This window comes from Nerophis ophidion, linkage group LG12, assembly GCF_033978795.1.
Source record: "Nerophis ophidion isolate RoL-2023_Sa linkage group LG12, RoL_Noph_v1.0, whole genome shotgun sequence".
Classification (NCBI taxonomy): domain Eukaryota; kingdom Metazoa; phylum Chordata; class Actinopteri; order Syngnathiformes; family Syngnathidae; genus Nerophis; species Nerophis ophidion.
In genome coordinates this window covers 42,625,283-42,645,778 of record NC_084622.1, presented here as the reverse complement: position 1 = coordinate 42,645,778, position 20,496 = coordinate 42,625,283, and the positions used below count along the sequence as shown (strand labels likewise).

The 20,496-nt window shown below is 41.8% G+C and overlaps 1 protein-coding gene across 6 annotated transcripts in view; it reads left to right on the top strand.

Annotated features, from left to right (window-relative positions):
• The window catches only part of LOC133563459 (serine/threonine-protein kinase BRSK2-like), a 641,999-nt gene that overhangs the window by 480,502 nt on the left and 141,001 nt on the right, over positions 1–20,496 (top strand). For all 6 annotated transcript variants that reach the window (XM_061917595.1, XM_061917596.1, XM_061917593.1 and 3 more), the window contains exon 5: positions 5,553–5,669. In XM_061917595.1, the coding sequence (XP_061773579.1) occupies positions 5,553–5,669 (117 nt within the window). The remainder of the gene's footprint in view (positions 1–5,552; positions 5,670–20,496) is intronic.

The window sequence follows — 20,496 nt, the reverse complement described above, 5'->3', positions numbered from 1 at the left end:
TTCCCGAGCTTAACGGCTCAGTTCTCTCGTCCAAAGGCAAAACCTAGTAACTCACTTCTAGCTGATTTTGAGAAAACAAAGCAAAAGCAATCTATCTTGATGCTGTCTTACAAAGATCTACAAAGTCATCAGACGTATAGATGTTTTCTTGAGCTTTCATTTTCTTGCCGATTGAGCCATGGATTGAATCTGCTCTCATGAGCGTGTGCCCTTTCTCCAGATATTTTATCACAATCTCGGCTGGGCCCCATTCTGCGTTTGCACATTGTGCAAGAGCCGCGTACAGCGTCCAGTTTTTGTTTTGACCTCCACAGTTATCTGCCCAAAAGAGTATGCAAGGGGAAGAATCAAGAACAATACATTTAATGAAGGTGCTTGCAACGTCCTGGGCCAATCTTCCAAATATCCCCTCGTGCCATAATATCACATAATCAGGTTGACCGTCGGCCCCCATTCGTGCAAATGTCTCATTAAAGACAATAAGGCGACTGACAAAGAAGCTCCGATTGGTCCCTTGAGATACTAGGTTTTTCCTGTTGTATCTACGCAGTTATGTGGTAGTTACTAGGTCCTGCCATGCGCGTAACAGCTTACTTACGGAACAAATTACAATATCGCATACACTAATGTAAAGCATATCACCTAGGGACTCCAAAATTATTATCAGCTCAGTTTTGACCAAAATTGAGTTACTGGGTTGTGCCTTTGGACGGGAGAGGTGCGCATGCGCAGACTCCGCGGCGCTTCAGTATTCAAGACGTATACAGTTGCCTAAAATAGATTACTAAATGACGGCTTTTCGGTAAATACAAATTTAAACGTGTCACTAACCGTCTGGAATTTTTCTGTTTATCGTTACATCCTTACTCCATAAACAAGGAAAAAGTCAAGGGCGGTCCTGGCATGTTGTTGCCGTAAATGTTGGTCAATTTTTAGGGCATCGCGGCAAATGACAAGGGCGGTCGCGGCAAAAATTCGAGCCCTGGGTTAGTACATAATTAAAATACAGACAGTATAGTGTAGGATTGTGACCTTACAATTCAAACAAACCTTTATTGAGTTTATATTATAATATCCTCCACACCGTCAGTGGTGACTGCAACATGTGACATTTGTATTTTTATGGTGGATAACCCTTCTAGTGGTCTCTTTAAAAGAAGGTAAGCCCCTTGCTGTGTTAAGAGGCAATGAATGCCTGCTAATGAACTCCAACGTCTGGGGCTGGCTCCCGATTGCTCAGCCAGTTGGCTGGTGGCTGTCTGCAAGATGAGAGGGATGATATTAGCGGAGGAGAGGATGGGAAATGGAGGAAGAAAAGGCCACAGCAGGGGGGCTGTCATACCTTGTAGCATTTCAGCATTGAGGTGGGAGCCTCTGGTTTCTGCATGAGTTAGATGAAAGATCGGAGTGATGCAAACAAGCAGGGGGGTCACTTGTCAAAGGATGAAGGTGCTGAGTTACAGTTGTGATCAAAATTATTCAACCCCCACTCAATTTTGGTGTTTTAGCAAGTTGGACATTTATTCCGTATTTTGTTTGTAGTCGTATCAAATAAAGATGTGTCATATACACAAATGCAACTTAAATTGTAACACTGTATTTTACAAAATACCAAAAAAGGACATTTTTCTTAATATCTCATTGACAAAATGATTCGACCCCCTAGTTACATGCATCTTTAGTACTTAGTAGAACACCCTTTGGCAGTAATTACATCCTTCAAAGGTGATACATAACCGGACACAAGCTTCTTGCAACCATCTACAGGTATTTTAGCCCATTCCTCTTGGGCAAAGGCCTCCAGTTCATTCATATTCTTGGGTTTGTGTGCTGCAACTGCTTTCTTCAAGTCCCACCACAGGTTTTCTATAGGATTTAGGTCTGGCGACTGTGAAGGCCACTCCAGAGTCTTCCAGCCCTTCTTCTGCAACCACTCTGATGTTGATTTGGAGGTATGCTTGGGATCGTTGTCCTGTTGGAAGGTCCAACGTCTCCCAAGCCTCAGCTTCGTCACTGACTTCATGACATTTGCAGCTAATATATCCTGCTAGGAAATAGAATTCATAATGCCTTGAACGCGCTGGAGATTCCCGGTACCTGAGGCAGAGAAACAGCCCCAGAGTATGATTGACGCCCCCACCATGCTTAACAGTAGGCAAGGTGTTCTTCTCTTTGTAAGCTTCATTTTTTCTCCTCTAGACATAATGTTGATTCGTAGGCCCAAAGAGTTCCAGTTTTGTCTCATCACTCCATAGAACAGTTTCCCAAAACCTTTGGGGTTTGTCTAGATGATTTTTGGCATACTGGAGTCTTTTTCTTGTGCCTGGTAGTCAGAAGTGGAGTTCTGGCATGGAGGCCTTCATCTCGTAGTGCGCGCCTTATTGTCTGGGACGAAACCTGCGTTCCCCCTCTGCAATGTCCTGTTGTAGTTCCTCAGCTGTTACCCGGGGGTTTTTCACCACTGTGCGCTTCAAATACCGGACAGCAGTTGCACACAGCATCCTCTTTCTACCACGCCCAGGTAGTGTTTCCACTGTGCCTTTAGCTTTAAACTTGTGAATTATGCTCCTAACTGTGTCTCTTGGAATGTGTAATGTCTTTGCTATTTTCTTATATCCATATCCTTTCTTATGAAGATAAATTACCTCCTCTCTTGACTTATTTGACCACTCCCTGGACTTCACCATGTTGCAAATACACCATTGCCCATCTACAAGAAGCTGAGCATCACAGTCTTTTTCAATCAGTTTAATTGTTGCTTGTTATGGTTCTAATCACATCTACAGGTGTTTTCAACACCTGATTGAATAGACCTTATTCAAATTCTGTTCTTAAGAGTTATGATCTTCAAAGGGTTGAATAATTTTGTCAATGAGATATTAAGAGAAATGACACTGTTTGGTATGTTACAATATATAATGTTGTAATTGAAGTTGCATTTGTCTATTTGACACATCTTTATTTGATATGACTATAAACAAAATACGGAATAAATGTCCTACTTGCTAAAACACCAAAATTGTGTGGGGGTTGAATAATTTTGATCACAACTGTACCTGTGTGAAGTTGCCCCACCCGCCCCCACCTTGTCCAAATCTCCCCAAACGTGCCCCAATCGTTTGCGCTGCAAATGTTTTTGTTTGTGCCATTGCAGTTCTTAAAGGCCTACTGAAATGAGATTTTCTTATCCGTGTGGCGGGGCTCTCCCTTAGAGATAGGGTGAGAAGCTCTGCCATCCGGGAGGAGCTCAAAGTAAAGCCGCTGCTCCTCCACATCGAGAGGAGCCAGATGAAGTGTTTCGGGCATCTGGTCAGGATGCCACCCGTACGCCTCCCCAGGGAGCTGTTTAGGGCACGTCCAACTGGTAGGAGGCCACGGGGAAGACCCAGGACACGTTGGGAAGACTATGTCTCCCGGCTGGCCTGGGAACGCCTTGGGATCCCCCGGGAAGGGCTGGACGAAGTGGCTGGGGAGAGGGAAGTCTGGGCTTCCCTGCTTAGGCTGCTGCCCCTGCGACCCGACCTCGGATAAGCGGAAGAAGATGGATGGATGGATGGAGTATATATATTGTTTATGTATGTTGTATTGTATATGTAGTATATAATATATCAGTATATATTATATACTATATATAGAATATGTAAATATTACATATATGTTATATTTTATATTGCTACTATGGCACATTTTTAGGGCTTCACGGTGGCAGAGGGGTTAGTGCGTCTGCCTCACAATACGAAGGTCCTGAGTAGTCAAGGTTCAATCCCGGGGTCGGCATCTTTCTGTGTGGGGTTTGCATGTCCTCCCCGTGAATGCGTGGGTTCCCTCCGGGTACTCCGGCTTCCTCCCACTTCCAAAAACATGCACCTGGGGATAGGTTGATTGGCAACACTAAATTGGCCCTAGTGTGTGAATGTGAGTGTGAATGTTGTCCGTCTATCTGTGTTGGCCTTGTGATGAGGTGGCGACTTGTCCAGGGTGTACCCCACCTCACGTCCGATTGTAGCTGAGATAGGCACCAGCGCCCCCCGCGGCCCCAAAGGGAACCAGCGGTAGAAAATGGATTGATGGATTGTACATTTTTAGTCTACTTTATACCTTTTGGTTTTGCCCTGTTTTTATGCCCTTGTGTGCATTATCCTTTTCATCCTTATCCTTTACATCAGGGGTCACCAACCATTTTGTAACCAAGAGTTACTTCTTGGGTACTGATTAATGTGAAGGGCTACCAGTTTGATACACACTTAAATAAATTGCCACAAATAGCCAATTTGCTCAATTTACCTTTAATATATATATATATATATATATATATATATATATATATATATATATATATATATATATATATATATATATATATATGTATACATATATAAAAATGGGTATTTCTGTCTGTCATTCCGTCATACATTTTTTTACGGAAGGTGTTGTGTAGTGAATGAATGATGAAAAAAACACTTAATTGAACGGTTTAGAAGAGGAGAAAACAGGGAAAAAATGAAATTTTAATTTGAAACATAGTTTATCTTCAATTTCGACTCTTTAAAATTCAAAATTTTACCGAAAAAAAGAAGAAAAAAAATAGCTAATTCGAATCTTTTGGAAATAATTTCAAAAAATAATTTATGGAACATCATTAGTCATTTTTCCTGATAAAAATTAATTTTAGAATTTTGATGACATGTTTTAAATAGGTTAAAATCCAATCTTCTTTTTGTTAGAATATATAACAAATTGAACCAAGCTATATTTCTAACAAAGACAAATCATTATTTCTTCTAGATTTTCCAGAACAAAAAATGTAAAAGAAATTTAAAAGAGTTTGAAATAAGATTTAAATTTGATTCCACAGTTTTTCTAGATTTGCCAGAATACTTTTTTTGAATTTTAATCATATTAAGTTTGAAGAAATATTTCACAAATATTCTTCGTTGAAAAAACAGAATCCAAAATGAAGAATTAAATTAAAATGTATTTATTATTCTTTACAATAAAAAAAAAAAATACTTGAACATTGATTCAAATTGTCAGGAAAGAAGAGGAAGGGATTTAAAAGGTAAAAAGGTATATGTGTTTAAAAATCCTAAAATAATTTTTAAGGTTGTATTTTTTTCTCTAAAATTGTCTTTCTGAAAGTTCTAAGAAGCAAAGTAAAAAAATAAATGAATTTATTTAAACAAGTGAAGACCAAGTCTTTAAAATATTTTTCTTGGATTTTCAAATTCTAGTTGAGTTTTGTCTCTCTTAGAATTAAAAATGTCGAGCAAAGCGAGACCAGCTTGCTGGTAAATAAATAAAATTTAAAAAATAGAGGCAGCTCACTGGTAAGTGCTGCTATTTGAGCTATTTTTAGAACAGGCCAGCGGGCTACTCATCTGGTCCTTACGGGCGACCTGGTGCCCGCGGGCACCGCGTTGGTGACCCCTGGTAGATTAAGGCTTGACTCTCAGGTGTTTAATCACATGTTGCTTCACTTTCATCTAGTTTGTACAGCACACATGAGAAGTGCATTCATGTTTCATTAACGTGTACATATCTCTTGCTTCCAGCCACAGAGACCTGAAGCCGGAGAACCTGCTGCTCGATGAGAAGAACAACATCAGGATAGCGGACTTCGGTATGGCCTCTCTTCAGGTTGGAGATAGTCTGTTGGAAACTAGCTGCGGGTGAGTAAGAACATATTCTCATGCATGCATTCGACCCTTAAAAGTTAGTGAAGGTACAAACTAATAACAGATGGAGGGACGCTCATGTATCGGTTCCATGTTCTGATGCCATGGCAGGTTGAGGATGGACAGACGGTGTTTTCTCACAGTGTGCCATGGCTGCGAGCAGGGCCGAGGCCATGGCCACACATTACTGTCTCCTCACATCAGATGCTGGGTTTTATGACATCCTAGTCACGAGCATGCTGGGCCCATCAATCCCACAATGACTGCAATGAAGTGGAAAAGTCACTTTCAAAGTGGCAGGACTGCACACACGTTTAATTGAACCCTGAAGTGTAGTGAACAGCGTGCGAGGTCGGACGGGTCCACAAACTAAACTTAAAGGCCTACTGAAACCCACTACTACCGACCACGCAGTCTGATAGTTTATATATCAATGATGAAATATTAACATTGCAACACATGCCAATACGGCCGGTTTAGTTTACTAAATTGCAATTTTAAATTTCCCGAAGAGTTTGTTTTTGAAAACGACGCGGAATGATGACGCGTGCGCGTGACGTCCCGGGTTGCAGGGGACATATATTAGCGCAGCACCATTTGCGACTAAAAGTCGTCTCTTTTCATCGCGCAATTAAACAGTATTCTGGACATCTGTGTTGCTGAATCTTTTACAATTGGTTCAATTAATAATGGAGAAGTCAAAGTAGAAAGATGGAGGTGGGAAGCTTTAGCCTTTAGCCACATAAACATATGGTGATTCCTTGTTTAAAATTCCCGGATGTGAAGCTTTACTATGGACCAGAGCGGTCAAGTGAACATGGTTCCCGACCACTTCTCAACCGGCAGGTTTCGGTGAGAAAATGGTGGTAAAATGTCGCCTCTTACCGGAAATCAGCTGAGCTTGCGCCGTCCACGCAGCTGCAGTCGACTTCCCTCAGAGACTGGCGGCAACACACCCGTGGACACACCCCTCCGACTATCAGGTACTATTTAATCTCACTAAAACACCAGCAACACAGTAGAAAGATAAGGGATTCCCCAGAATTATCCTAGTAAATGTGTCTAAAATCATCTGAATCCGTCCCAATGCATTTTTTTTTTCCTAGTCCTTCGCTATCAATATCATCATCCACAAATCTTTCATCCTCGCTGAAATTAATGGGGAAATTGTCGTTTTCTCCGTCCGAATACCTTTTGCTGCTGGAGGCTTCCATTATTAACTATGTGAGGACGTGAGGAGCCCGCACCCTGGTGATGTCATCGTCTGCTACTTCCGGTAAAGGCAAGGCTTTTTTATCAGCACCAAAAGTTGCGAACTTTATCGTGGATGTTCTCTACTAAATCCTTTCAGCAAAAATATGGCAAAGTCGCGAAATGATCAAGTATGACACATAGAATGGACCTGCTATCCCCGTTTAAATAAGAAAATCTCATTTCAGTAGGCCTTTAACACTTGGTGGTTTAAGTTCTATTGGTACACAAAGGAGCAACAATGAAGATGTCAGTAACATAGAAACTGCTGAACTGGAACTGAGGCAAGATCATTGCTTTTTTGTCCAAAACCAGTGAAGCTGGCACGTTGTGTAAATCGTAAATAAAAACAAAATACAATGATTTGCAAAACATTTTCAACCTATATTCAATTGAATGGACTGTAAAGACAAGATACTTAACGTTCGAACTGGAAAACGTTGTTATTTTTAGCAAATATTAGCTCATTTGGAATTTGATGCCTGCAACATGTTTCAAAAAAGCTGGCAGAAGTAGAAAAGTTGAGAAATGCAATTGGGAACAGGTGGGTGCCATGATTGGGTATAAAAGCAGCTTCCGTGAAATGCTCAGTCATTCACAAACAAAGATGGGGCGAGGGTCACCACTTTGTGAACACATTGTCGAACAGTTTAAGAAAACATTTCTCAACGAGCTCTTACAAGGAATTTAGGGATTTCACCATCTACGGTCCGTAATATCATCAAAAGGTTCAGATAATCTGGAGAAATCACTGCACGTAAGCGATGATATTACGGACCTTCGATCCCTCAGGCGGTACTGTATCAAAAAGTGACAGCCGTGTGTAAAGGATATCACCACATGGGCTCAGAAACACTTCAGAAAATCACTGTCAGTAACTACAGTTTGTCGCTACATACAAGTATGTAAGTGCAAGTTAAAAACTCTACTATGCAAAGTGAAAGCAGTTTATCAACAACACCCAGAAACGCTGTCGGTTTCGCTGGGCCCGAGCTCATCTAATATAGACTGATGCACAGTGGGAAAGTGTTCTGCGTTCTGACGAGTCCACATTTCTAATTGTTTTTGAAAACTATGGACGTCGTTTCTTTTCGGACCAAAGAGGAAAAGAACCATCCGGATTGTTAGAGGAGTGAAGTTCAAAAGCCAGCATCTATGATGGTATGGGGGTGTATTAGTGCCAAATGCATGGGTAGCTTACACATCTGTGAAGGCACCATTAATGTTTAAAAGGAACATATATGTTTTGGAGCAACATATGTTGCCATCCAAGCAACGTTATCATGATTGCCCCTGCTTATTTCAGCCAGACAATGCCAAGTCACGTGTTACAACAGCGTGGCTTTATAGTAAAAGAGCGCGGCTACTAGACTGGCCTGCCTGTAGTCCAGACCTTTCTCCCAATGAAAATGTGTGGCGCAATATGAAGCCTAAAATACCACAACAGAGACCCTGGACTGTTGAACAACTTAAGCCAGGGGTGTCAAACTTACGGCCCGTGGGCCGGATCAGGCCCACCAACAGGTTTTATCCGGCCCGCCTGATGAGTTTGCCAAGTATTAAATAGAGTTGCATTTTTTTTTTTTTTTTAATGAAAGAAACTGCTGTTCTGAATGTGTCCACTGGATGTCACAATAGCAATTCTGTTAGGACCAGCAAGAGGTACAAAGTAAAGCGTGGAAACTTAAAACCTGCCGTTTTGTGTCTTCCGCTTCAAACACATCGATATTTGGCTCCCTTACTCCCCAATAATGTCTTTGTGTGGGTTTTAAGAATAGAAAGTAGTATCTTGTGTACTCGGATAATCCACTTTTACCTTGAAAATAATTTTTTGTCTAGAAAATCAACTTTTACCATTGCAAGATGCCTCGTTGTCGTCCTTTTTCCATAATAATAACATTAATAATAATACTAATAGATAGATAAAACTCTTTTCTATACACCCAAAACGCTTCGGAATATCATAGCCATTAGAGGCGGCACATGGACCAAACCGGTGAAATAAGGTGTTCTACCAACGGGTTCTAAGATTACCGCCACGACAGGCGCCAACTAAGGTATGAAAATATAGTGAGAAAACTTAACCCTTTTGAATAATTTTACCTCCGATTCTCACGGTGTGTTGAGTTAACTCTGGATGGATACCTGGACATGACACAGGAGGTGTTTGATACCTCGAAGAGTTTACATGTTGTGTTTTTTGTTCAATCCCAGAAAGACTGCGACTTAAAGTTTAATCCTGGCTTTGTGGATGAACTGAGACCACGTCTAAGCTCATTGTGTTTTAGAAACTGCACCAATTTCCTCCGAATTTTCAACAAACTTGAAAGTTTTTTTTTCCAAAGGATTAAATGTGATTTGTACGTTTTCACAATGCCCATCCATCCATTTTCTACCGCTTATTCCCTTTTGGGGTTGCGGGGGGCGCTGGCGCCTATCTCAGCTACAATCTGGCGGAAGGCGGGGTACACCCTGGATAAGTCACCCCCTCATCGCAGGGCCAACACAGATAGACAGACAACATTCACACTCACATTCACACACTAGGGCCAATTTAATGTGTTTGTTCTATCCATCCATCCATTTTCTACCGCTTATTCCCTTTTGGGGGCGCGGGGGGCGCTGGCGTCTATCTCAGCTACAATCTGGCGGAAGGCGGGGTACACCCTGGATAAGTCACCCCCTCATCGCAGGGCCAACACAGATAGACAGACAACATTCACACTCACATTCACACACTAGGGCCAATTTAATGTTTTTGTTCTATCCATCCATCCATTTTCTACCGCTTATTCCCTTTTGGGGGCGCGGGGGGCGCTGGCGCCTATCTCAGCTACAATCTGGCGGAAGGCGGGGTACACCCTGGACAAGTCACCCCCTCATTGCAGGGCCAACACAGATAGACAGACAACATTCACACTCACATTCACACACTAGGGCCAATTTAATGTGTTTGTTCTATTTTTGGCCAAAGTAAAACGAAGTAAACAACCTGGAGTTGTCTTTATTTTGAAGTTATCATGCCATGATTTTACCATTCCGGCCCACTTGGGAATGGATTTTCTTCAATGCGGCCCCTGAGCTAAAATGAGTTTGACACCCCTGACTTAAGCTGTACATCAAGCAAGGATGGGAAAGAATTCCACCTGAAAAACTTCAAAAATTGGTCTCCTCAGTTGGTTCTCTGCAGTGATTAGTGATCAGTGATATTGGTGAAGATAAAATCAAAGTCCCATAGGCTCCATTGTAAGCAAACTTTTGATTTATAGTGCATAAAAAGCAAAAAAAAAACATATGTTCTTGTCTTATTTAAGGATAGCGAAGTTCCCCTTTAACTTAAAAAGACTGTTTAAACCATGGGTGTCAAACTCTGGCCCGCGGGCCAAATTCGGCCCTTGAGGCAATATCGAATTAACATTACAGCAGGCCCGCCGTTATTACACAGCAGCGGTGCCGCTGTAACCAGGGGCGCCGCTAGGGATTTTGGGCCCCATGAAAAGAATCTTTACAGGGCCTCCAACACATAATTTCATCATCATTAGGGGCCTCTCTGCGCCCCCCTCCATCATGGGCCCCTAGAATCCGTCTCCTTTACCCCCCCTTTTTGGCGCCCCTAGCTGTAACACCGCAATTTCTCACACTTGCCAATCCTCCCGAAGTTCAGTGCCCCTCCCGAAAATATTGTTCTTCCGATTTTCACCCGGACAACAATATTGAGGGCGTGCCTTAAAGGCACTGCCTTTAGCATTCTCTACAACCTGTCGTCACGTCCGCATTTCCTCCATACAAACAGCGTGCAGGCCCACTCGCATAATATATGCGACTATTACACACACATAAGTGAATGCAAGGCATACTTGGTCAACAGCCATACAGGTTACACTGAGGGTGGCCGTATAAACAACTTTAACACTGTTACAAATATGCGCCACACTGTGAGCTCACACCAAACAAGAATGACAAACACATTTCAGGAGAACATCTGCACTGTAACATAACATAAACACAACAGAACAGGAGCGGCATGGTGTAGTGGGTAGAGCAGCCGTGCCAGAAACCGGAAGGTTGCAGGTTCGCTTCCCTTTTATTGACATCCAAATCGCTGCCGTTGTGTCCTTGGGCAGGACACTTCACCCTTGCCCCCGGTGCCGCTCACACTGGTGAATGAATGATTGGTGGTGGTCGGAGGGGCCATAGGCGCAAACTGGCAACCACGCTTCCGTCAGTCTACCCCAGGGCAGCTGTGGCTACTGATGTAGCTTACCACCACCAGGTGTGAATGAATGATGGGTTCCTACTTCACTGTGAGCGCTTTGAGTATCTAACAATAGAAAAGCGCGATATAAATCTAATCCATTATTATTATTATTATTTATTACAACAAATACCCAGAACCCCTTGCAGCACTAACTATTTCGGGACGCTACAATATATTTTGATACAGCCCTTTGAGACACTAGTGATTTAGGGCTATATAAGTAAACATTGATGGATGATTGATTGATTATTACCTCAAAAGGCTGCAAATAGAAAAGAGGCATTACATTTGTATTTAAATTTTATTTGATAGTCCATTGATGTTTTTTAATTATTATCATTATTATTTGAAACTCGATTTTGCATGTCACTATAAAGTTACAGTATATAAACCTTGCTTGTTCAATGCTCAATGCAAAACTTGTTTGGGTGCCTATTAAAAGGTACATTTTTTCAAACTTGGCCCGCGGCTTTGTTCAGTTTTAAATTTTGGCCCACTCTGTATTTGAGTTTGACACCCCTGGTCTAAACACTAACATTGATGTTAGACTGTGGCTTCTAATGTAAATCTGTAAGACTTCACGGCATCCTCGTCAACGCAGCTTCTCTTCTCTCCTGTTTTTGGAATAAGTGACACAAATAATCCAAAGAAAAAGCAAAACATTCACAGGTAAATCCCTTGATGCAGTACGTGCTGAACCGAGTTCTTGTGCGGTTTGGTCGCAAATAACTGCCATCTCGCGTGAGGAGGTACACAATGCGATAGCAAATTGTAAACATTTAGTGTGACCTCTCGCGGTTCTACCGTATTTTGTTAGGGAATTATGCATGCAAGCCACAAATGCCAAATATACTCTTGAAGAACATTTACTCTGTGGTGACATCACATGACACCAAGCATGCAAGCCCTGTGGCATATGTCCAAAACTCAGACTTAATTCCAGCCAGATTATACCTCTTGACTGAAATTAGACACACTCAAATACCACGCACTGCAGAGAACAGGCATGCACAAAAAGTGCTGACAAGGCTTCTTAAACACACTGTCCTTTCTGTGTCTGTTTATGGTTAATTGGACCACCTTCCCTTTAAACCAGGGGTGTCAAACGTATGGCCCGAGGGCTGGATCAAGCCCGCGAACGAGTTTTATCCGGACCGCGGGAAAACGTTTGCTAATTATAAAAAATTAACATGAAATGTTTGAATGAAACAAAGATCTGTTCTAAATGTGTCCACTAGATGTCACAATAGCAATTCTTAGTATCTTTGTAGATGATGCTACACATGTACAAAATAAACCACATCATGTTAGCACGTCATTCAAACTACATACAGTGGGGGAAAAAAGTATTTAGTCAGCCACCGGTTGTGCAAGTTCTCCCACTTAAAATGATGACAGAGGTCTGTAATTTTCATCATAGGTACACTTCAACTGTGAGAGACAGAATGTGAAAAAAACAATCCAGGAATTCACAATGTAGGATTTTTCAGGAATTTATTTGTCAATTATGTTGGAAAATAAGTATTTGGTCAACCATTTTGGCTCAAAATCTCACGATACATGGCCCCATTCGATTTTTCCTTCACACGGATCAATCGTCCTGTAGCAGAAAAACAGCCCCAAAGCATTGTTTCCATCCCCATGCTTCACAGTAGGCATGGTGTTCTTGGGATGCAACTCAGTATTTTTCTTCCTCCAAACATGACGAGTTGAGTTTCTACCAAAATGGATACATGGATGTTACAGCAGAGGATTGGGAGAATGTCATGTGGTCAGATGAAACCAAAATAGAACTTTTTGGTATAAACCCAACTCGTCATGTTTGGAGGAAGAAGAATACTGAGTTGCATCCCAAGAACACCGTACCTACTGTGAAGCATGGGGGTGGAAACATGCTTTGGGGCTGTTTTTCTGCTAAGGGGACAGGACGATTGATCCGTGTTAAGGAAAAAATAGATGAGGCCATGTATCGTGAGATTTTGAGCCAAAACCTCCTTCCATCAGTGAGAGCTTTGAATGGTTGACCAAATACTTTTTTTCCACCATAATTTACAAATAAATTCTTCAAAATTCCTACAATGTGAATTCCTCCATTTTTTTTTCACATTCTGTCTCTCACAGTTGAAGTGTACCTATGATGAAAATTACAGACCTCTGTCATCATTTTAAGTGGGAGAACTTGCACAATTGGTGGCTGACTAAATACTTTTTTTGCACCACTGTAAATAACATAGTGTAATTTGATTTTGATATAATTGTTTTATTTTGATTGATTGAAAATCAACACCAATGTGTTGACTGATGAACATGATCACATATTGTTTTCAGAATCTATAAATAACGACAAATAAAGTTGTTGTACATTCCCTTTGTCAGTGATGAAGATAGAAGATAAAGATCCCTGTTTAATATGTTAATTGTTGGATATAATTTAGTAGATTATTGATGTAAACAAGTTAATAATTTAGTCATGCACCTTTATGTTGAGTCTGTTTGAGTCAGGCATTTTACCGGGCAGCTATGTTGACGTTTCCGGGGTCCTTGAGTAGGCGTGTTAAACAAAGTGTATGTTAGGGTGTACTTAGCTCAGTGGTTCTTAACCTGGGTTCGATCGAACCCTAGGGGTTCGGTGAGTCGGCCTTAGGGGTTCGGCAGAGCCTCCGCCGCGGAGGTCAAGGCACGCCCGACTCATCATGTAAATAAAAACTTCTCCCTGTCGGCGTATTATGGATACCCCCCGAAAATGTTCCCTCTTATTTTCCATATGTGTGAGCTAAATAACAAGTTCAATGTTTGATTATTATAATCAAATGACAGCAGTCATTCCCATGATATTATTTTGTAATATAAGTGTTTTGGCCCACTTAAAATGACCATAACATATTGTTTTTCATGAGGGGGCGGTATAGCTCGGTTGGTAGAGTGGCCGTGCCAGGAACTTGAGGGTTGCAGGTTCGATCCCCGCTTCCGCCATCCTAGTCACTGCCGTTGTGTCCTTGGGCAAGACACTTTACCCACCTGCTCCCAGTGCCACCAACACTGGTTTAAATGTAAAATTTAGATATTGGGTTTCATTATGTAAAGCGCTTTGAGTCACTAGAGAAAAAGCGCTATATAAATAAAATTCACTTCACTTCAGCTGTGTACGAGTATTATATGTCTGGGTGGGGGGGGGTCCTGCTTTGGAAATAATGTGTAGTGTACCCTTTTCATAGATGGCATTTAGTTCCCACTAAAACATTCACATGTTGCACAATCAGATATAAACATGGGGTCTTGTTCCTGTAACTTTCAGTTTGTAAAATATGCCTTTATTAGTATTTCTTTAATGTAATAATATCATTTTATGATTACGGTTCGGGTTCGGTGAATTCGCATATGAAAATGGTGGGGTTCGGTACCTCCAACAAGCTTAAGAACCACTGATTTAGCTGCTGTTGAAAAAGTTGCACATAAAGAAGAAGTTGAAACGTAAAAACGGTGTCCTTATTCCCTAAACCAGTGGTCCCCAACCACCGGGCCGTGGCCCGATTGGTGCCGGCCCGCAGAATAATCTTTTATTCAATTTTATTTAAAAAAATATATATAAAGGGCTTCACGGTGGGAGAGGGGTTAGTGCGTCTGCCTCACAATATGAAGGTCCTGCAGTCCTGGGTTCAAATCCAGGCTCGGGATCTTTCTGTGTGGAGTTTGCATGTTCTCCCCGTGAATGCGTGGGTTCCCTCCGGGTACTCCGGCTTCCTCCCACTTCCAAAGACATGCACCTGGGGATAGGTTGATTGGCAACACTAAATTGGCCCTAGTGTGTGAATGTGAGTGTGAATGTTGTCTATCTATCTGTGTTGGCCCTGCGATGAGGTGGCGACTTGTCCAGGGTGTACCCCGCCTTCCGCCCGATTGTAGCTGAGATAGTCGCCAGCGCCCCCCGCCACCCCGAAAGGGAATAAGCGGTAGAAAATGGATGGATGGATGGATGGAAAATATATTTTTTTTATATATTTTTTAAATTTTATTAATTCAACATAAAAAACAAAATATACACTGACAATTAGTGCACCAACTACAAAAACCTCCCTTTTTCATGACAAAAACGTCCCTTTTTCATGACAAAGAAAGAAGAAAAAAAAAAAAAAACGAACCCCCCTCCTCCCCCCTTCCACTAGTCCACAGGTTCGTCAGCCTCTTTGATCAAATAATTGTAAAGAAAACAAAAACTTTATGATTTGTACAATTTCAGAACATGCTTGTTTTTTTTTAAACAAATAAAACTATCTGAAGTTGACTTTATTTTTAAGTTATCGTGCCGTGATTTTACCAGTCTGGGCCACTTGGGAGTAGATTTTTCTCCATGTGGCCCCCGATCTAAAATTATTTTGACACCCCTGCTTTAAAAACAATATGTTTGAATAAATATACGGTAAATGTGCATGCATACACTTGATATATATGTTGAATACTTCCTTTATGGTGTGATCTTTCATGAGGTATAGAAGGGCAAGAAGATGAATGTGTGCATACCTATTAGAAAAGTATTTTCCTAGAAAGGCCACACTGTGAAGACTCTTCTTCGGCATGGTAATGCCGGTGTGGTTTTCCCGTGGATGCGTCGAAACAGAACACAGCATAGGTAAGATAAAGGGTATTTATTTAATAACAAAAGTCTATGAACAAAAATACTGGTGTAAAGAGAAAAAATAAACAAAAGACGCTAGCGTGAAAGCTAGGATAAAACAAGGAAAACTAAAACTTGGTACGAGGACACAAAAGAGTAAACAAAACATTTAGCATGAAAGCTAGACAATAAAGTGGCTTGGCGTGAGAGCTAGCGAGAAAATACATACGAATGATGAGAGTCGTCACTGATGCGCGTGGGCAAATTAGGATCCGAGAATGAGTAAACAGAAAAGGTGAGCTTAAATAGGGGGGTGAAAATTAGTAGCAGGTGTGCGGGGCGAGACTAACAGGTGGACTGATGTGTAACCATAGTGATGGACAAAAACAGGAAATAAACGGGTCAGACTGAGAATGAAAAAACAAACACGTGAAGATCTGAGCAGCAGATCGCAACAGTATTCCCCCCCAACAAAAGACAGATACCAGATGTCTTAAAAAACAAAACAAAAACTTGAACCCCCTCCCCAAAACCAGAAAGTTCACAAACGAAGGGAGGGCGGAGGGAGTCCACGGTGGAGGGTCGCCAGATCGCATGTCCCCGAATCCTCCGACGACTCCTGCGGCTCCCAGGCCGCCTCCGACGACTCCTGCGGCTCCCAGGCCGCCTCCGACGACTCCTGCGGCTCCCAGGCCGCCTCCGACGCCTTCTTCGGCTGCAGCACCCGCATCATCCTCGCCAGCTGCACTCGGGCCTGCTTTGGCTGCAGTCCCCGCACCCTCGTCTGCTGCTTCCAAGCCTGCTGGGATTTCGGTGCTGAGGCGTCGTCCACCACGTCGACCACGGGCGTGGCCTCTGCGAGGTCATCCTCCTCGCCAGATACTCCCTCCTCCATGTCGGCCACGGATGTGGCCGTGCCCGGGTCGTCCGCCTCGCCGGGCACCTCATCCTGCGAGGCGGCCACTAATGTGGCCTTTTCGAGGTCGCCCGCCAAAACTTTTTCGGCAGCAGCGTTCCACCCGCCGCCGCCACATGATGTGTCCTCGGTGGATTCGGGGACATGCGATCTGGCGACCCTCCACCGTGGACTCCCTCCGCCCTCCCTTCGTTTGTGAACTTTCTGGTTTTGGGAGGGGGTTCTCTTTATTGCAGTTTTTTGGGGGCATCTGGGATCTGCCCCTTAAGGGGGGGGTAATGTTGTGATCCGGCTTCCGGATCACACATCTCTAGCATGTTTGTCTTTTTTGTATTGTCCTACTAGGTTTTGATCATGTTTTGGACTCTACCGATCCCGTTTGTTAGCGCACTTCCTTATTTACATTCATCACCATGACAACTTATTTGCTCCTCCTGCATGGCTCATTCACACACCGGTTTGTAATTATGTTTTCTGTATTTAAGCCCCTCTGCTACCTAGTTCGCTCTCGCCAGTTTGTTTGCACCTGCAACCGTTACGTGAGTGGTCTCTGATTATTTTTCTGCTTGCTAAATGTAGCTTGCCTCCGCGCGCTTGGCTCGCGCTTTATGGACTTCGAACTCTGTCTTCTGTGTATATTAGCATTTAGTTTCCTGTGCTCAGACACGCCTTTGATTTGCTCTTTTGTACCAGTGTTCTTTTGTAACTTCATATTAAAAGGCTGTTCATACCTTCATTCCTGCCTGCTGTGATCCTGCGCATCGAGAGGCGACACTCCCCGCGCATCCACGATGCCGCGCAAACGTAACACACACAAGCCAAAGAGACATTACTATAGTACAAAATAATATTAACTAACCATGCAAGGGTCCCTTGTGTGTATTTACATAAAGCTACAGAGTACATACAGGTGCTCCAACGCTGCATGGTAGTTTCTTTTTAGATATATGACTGCCAGCACCATTTGTCCATCAAAATGCGGGTGTTCCATGCGATTTATTGCCCCGTCTCCCTGGACTGTCCCGTCTAGACATGCAGACATGACACTTTTTTAATTAAACACATTTATCTGGCCCCATCGAAATTCAGCAGTCCTGACGCAAATGTATTCTTTTTGCCGCGGGTAATGGAGCCGATGATACTCCTAGTTAGATATGGGAGGCGTCGCAGAGCATGCATGTACATTAATACAAATAGTAGATGGGCATAGCAGCGTTGACGAGCGCATACACATGTTTATTGCACAGGACTGGCTGTGGTTTTGTCAGTGCTTGCTTTTTGTCTGGTCGCACCAATTGTGGATGGAAATTAGCTGTATGCATACATTTGGAGGGGTAAATTGTTTCTTTAAATGGACTGCATTCCAGCTCCACAGTGTTAATATTCACCTGTGTGTACAGTTTGCAACATTGAATAAAGCTGCAATGATTACTCGATTAAGTTGGTCAGAAAAAAAGCTTTGATTTATATTTTGTTTGTTTGATTAATCGTTTAATGATCAATGTTGATATTCAACTTTAAATGCATGAACATAGTTTGCGCACAGCCGCTGCAATAGAGTGTACATGAGAGCGGTGGTGTGTGGTGGTAAAGTGTTTTTATGGGGGGGGGGTTTCCACTAATGCACATTTATCAAATGTGTAATTTAAATGGTGATGATCCATTTATTAGAAAAATAATGAAGATTATGGCAAGAAGAAAGATATTTTTGTATTTCAATTACAAACACCGTTTCCATATGAGTTGGGAAATTGTGTTGGATGTAAATCTAAACAGGAATACAATGATTTGCAAATCCTTTTCAACCCATATTCAGTTGAATGCACTACAAAGAGAAGATAATTGATGTTCAAACTAATAACATTTTTTTCTTGCAAATAATCATCAACTTGAGAATTTGATGCCAGCAACACGTGACAAAGAAGTTGGGAAAGGTGGCAATAAATACTGATAAATTTGAGGAATGCTCATCAAACACTTATATGGAACATCCCACAGGTGTGCAGGCTAATTGGGAACAGGTGGGTGCCATGATTGGGTATAAAATCAGCTTCCATGAAATGCTAAGTAATTCACAAACAAGGATGGGGTGAGGGTCACCACTTTGTAAGAAAATTGTCGAACAGTTTTAGAATAACATTTCTCAACGAGCTATTGCAAGGAATTAAGGGATTTCACCATCCACGGTTCGTAAAATCATCAAAAAGTTCAGAGAATCTGGAGAAATCACTGCACGTAAGCGATGATATTATGGACTTTTGCTCCCTCAGGCGGTACTGCATCAAAAACCGTCATCAGTGTGTAAAGGATATCACCACATGGGCTCAGGAACACTTCATAAAACCACTGTTAGTACCTACAGTTGGTCGCTGCATCTGTAGGTGCAAGTTAAAACTCTACTATGCAAAGCCAAACCCATTTATCAACAATATCCTGAAACGCCGCCGGCTTGGCTGGGCCCGAGCTTACCTAAGATGGACTGATGCAAAGTGGAAAAGTGTTCTGTGGTCTGACGAGTCCACATTTCAAATTATATTTGGAAACAGAGGACGTGGTGTCCTCCGGAACAAAGAGGAAAATAACCATTCGGATTGTTATAGGCGCAAAGTTCAAAAGCCAGCATCTGTGATTGTATGGGGGTGTATTAGTGCCCAAGGCATGGGTAATTTACACATCTGTGAAGGCACCATTAATGCTGAAAGGTCCATACAGGTTTTGGAGCAACATAAATTGTCATCCAAGCAACGTTATCATAGACGCTCCTGCTTATTTCAGCAAGACAAGTGTTACAACAGCGTGGCTTCGTAAAAAAAAGAGTGCAGGTACTTTCCTGGCCCACCTGCAGTCCAGACCTGTCTCCCATCGAAAATGTGTGGCGCATTATGAAGCGTAACATACGACAGCGGAGACCCCGGACTGTTGAACGACTGAATCTTTACATAAAACGAGAATGTGAAAGAATTCCACTTTCAAAGCTTCAAAAATATGTTTCCTCAGAAAAGGTGATGTAACACAGTGACGAACATGCCCTTTCCCAACTACTTTGGCACATGTTGCAGCCACAAAATTCTAAGTTAGTTATCATTTGCAAAAAAAAAAAAAGTTTATGAGTTTGAACATCAAATATCTTGTCTTTGTAGTATATTCAACTGAATATGGGTTGAAAAGGATTTGCAAATCATTGTATTCCGTTTATATTTACATCTAACACAATTTCCCAACTCATATGGAATGGTTTGTGTTTTACTTAAAATATGCATTTTGGCAATAAAGTGTGTGTTATTCGATTACTCGATTAATCTAACAAACTAATCAATAAAATAATAAAATACGGGATTACTAAAATAATCAACGTAAAACATGCATAAATAAGTCAAAATCAATCAAGTAGTGCTCATCATAGATTGGATGTCATTGAATAATGTTTTGCTCATTTTCACTCTGGTCCAGCAAGGAGTGTAGCTTAGTGCTAAATATTGATCTTTATTGTCATGATTAGATGATAAAATGTTTGAAGAAACACAACTTTTTTATCATGATGTACTTACTACTTTTAATAGGCGTTCTTAATCAATCTGGAAATGAATATAATCAATCTAAGCAATCGACATAAAAAAAATGTAAGAATACAAAAATAAAGTGGTGCTCATTACAGAATTAGATTTATTTTAATATTTTTTTTCTCTTCTTCAGTCTGGTCAAGCAACGGGTTTCTCTTAGTGCTAAATGTTCGTTATTGTCATGATTAAACTATGAAATGTTAGGAGCAACGCAACTTTTTTTT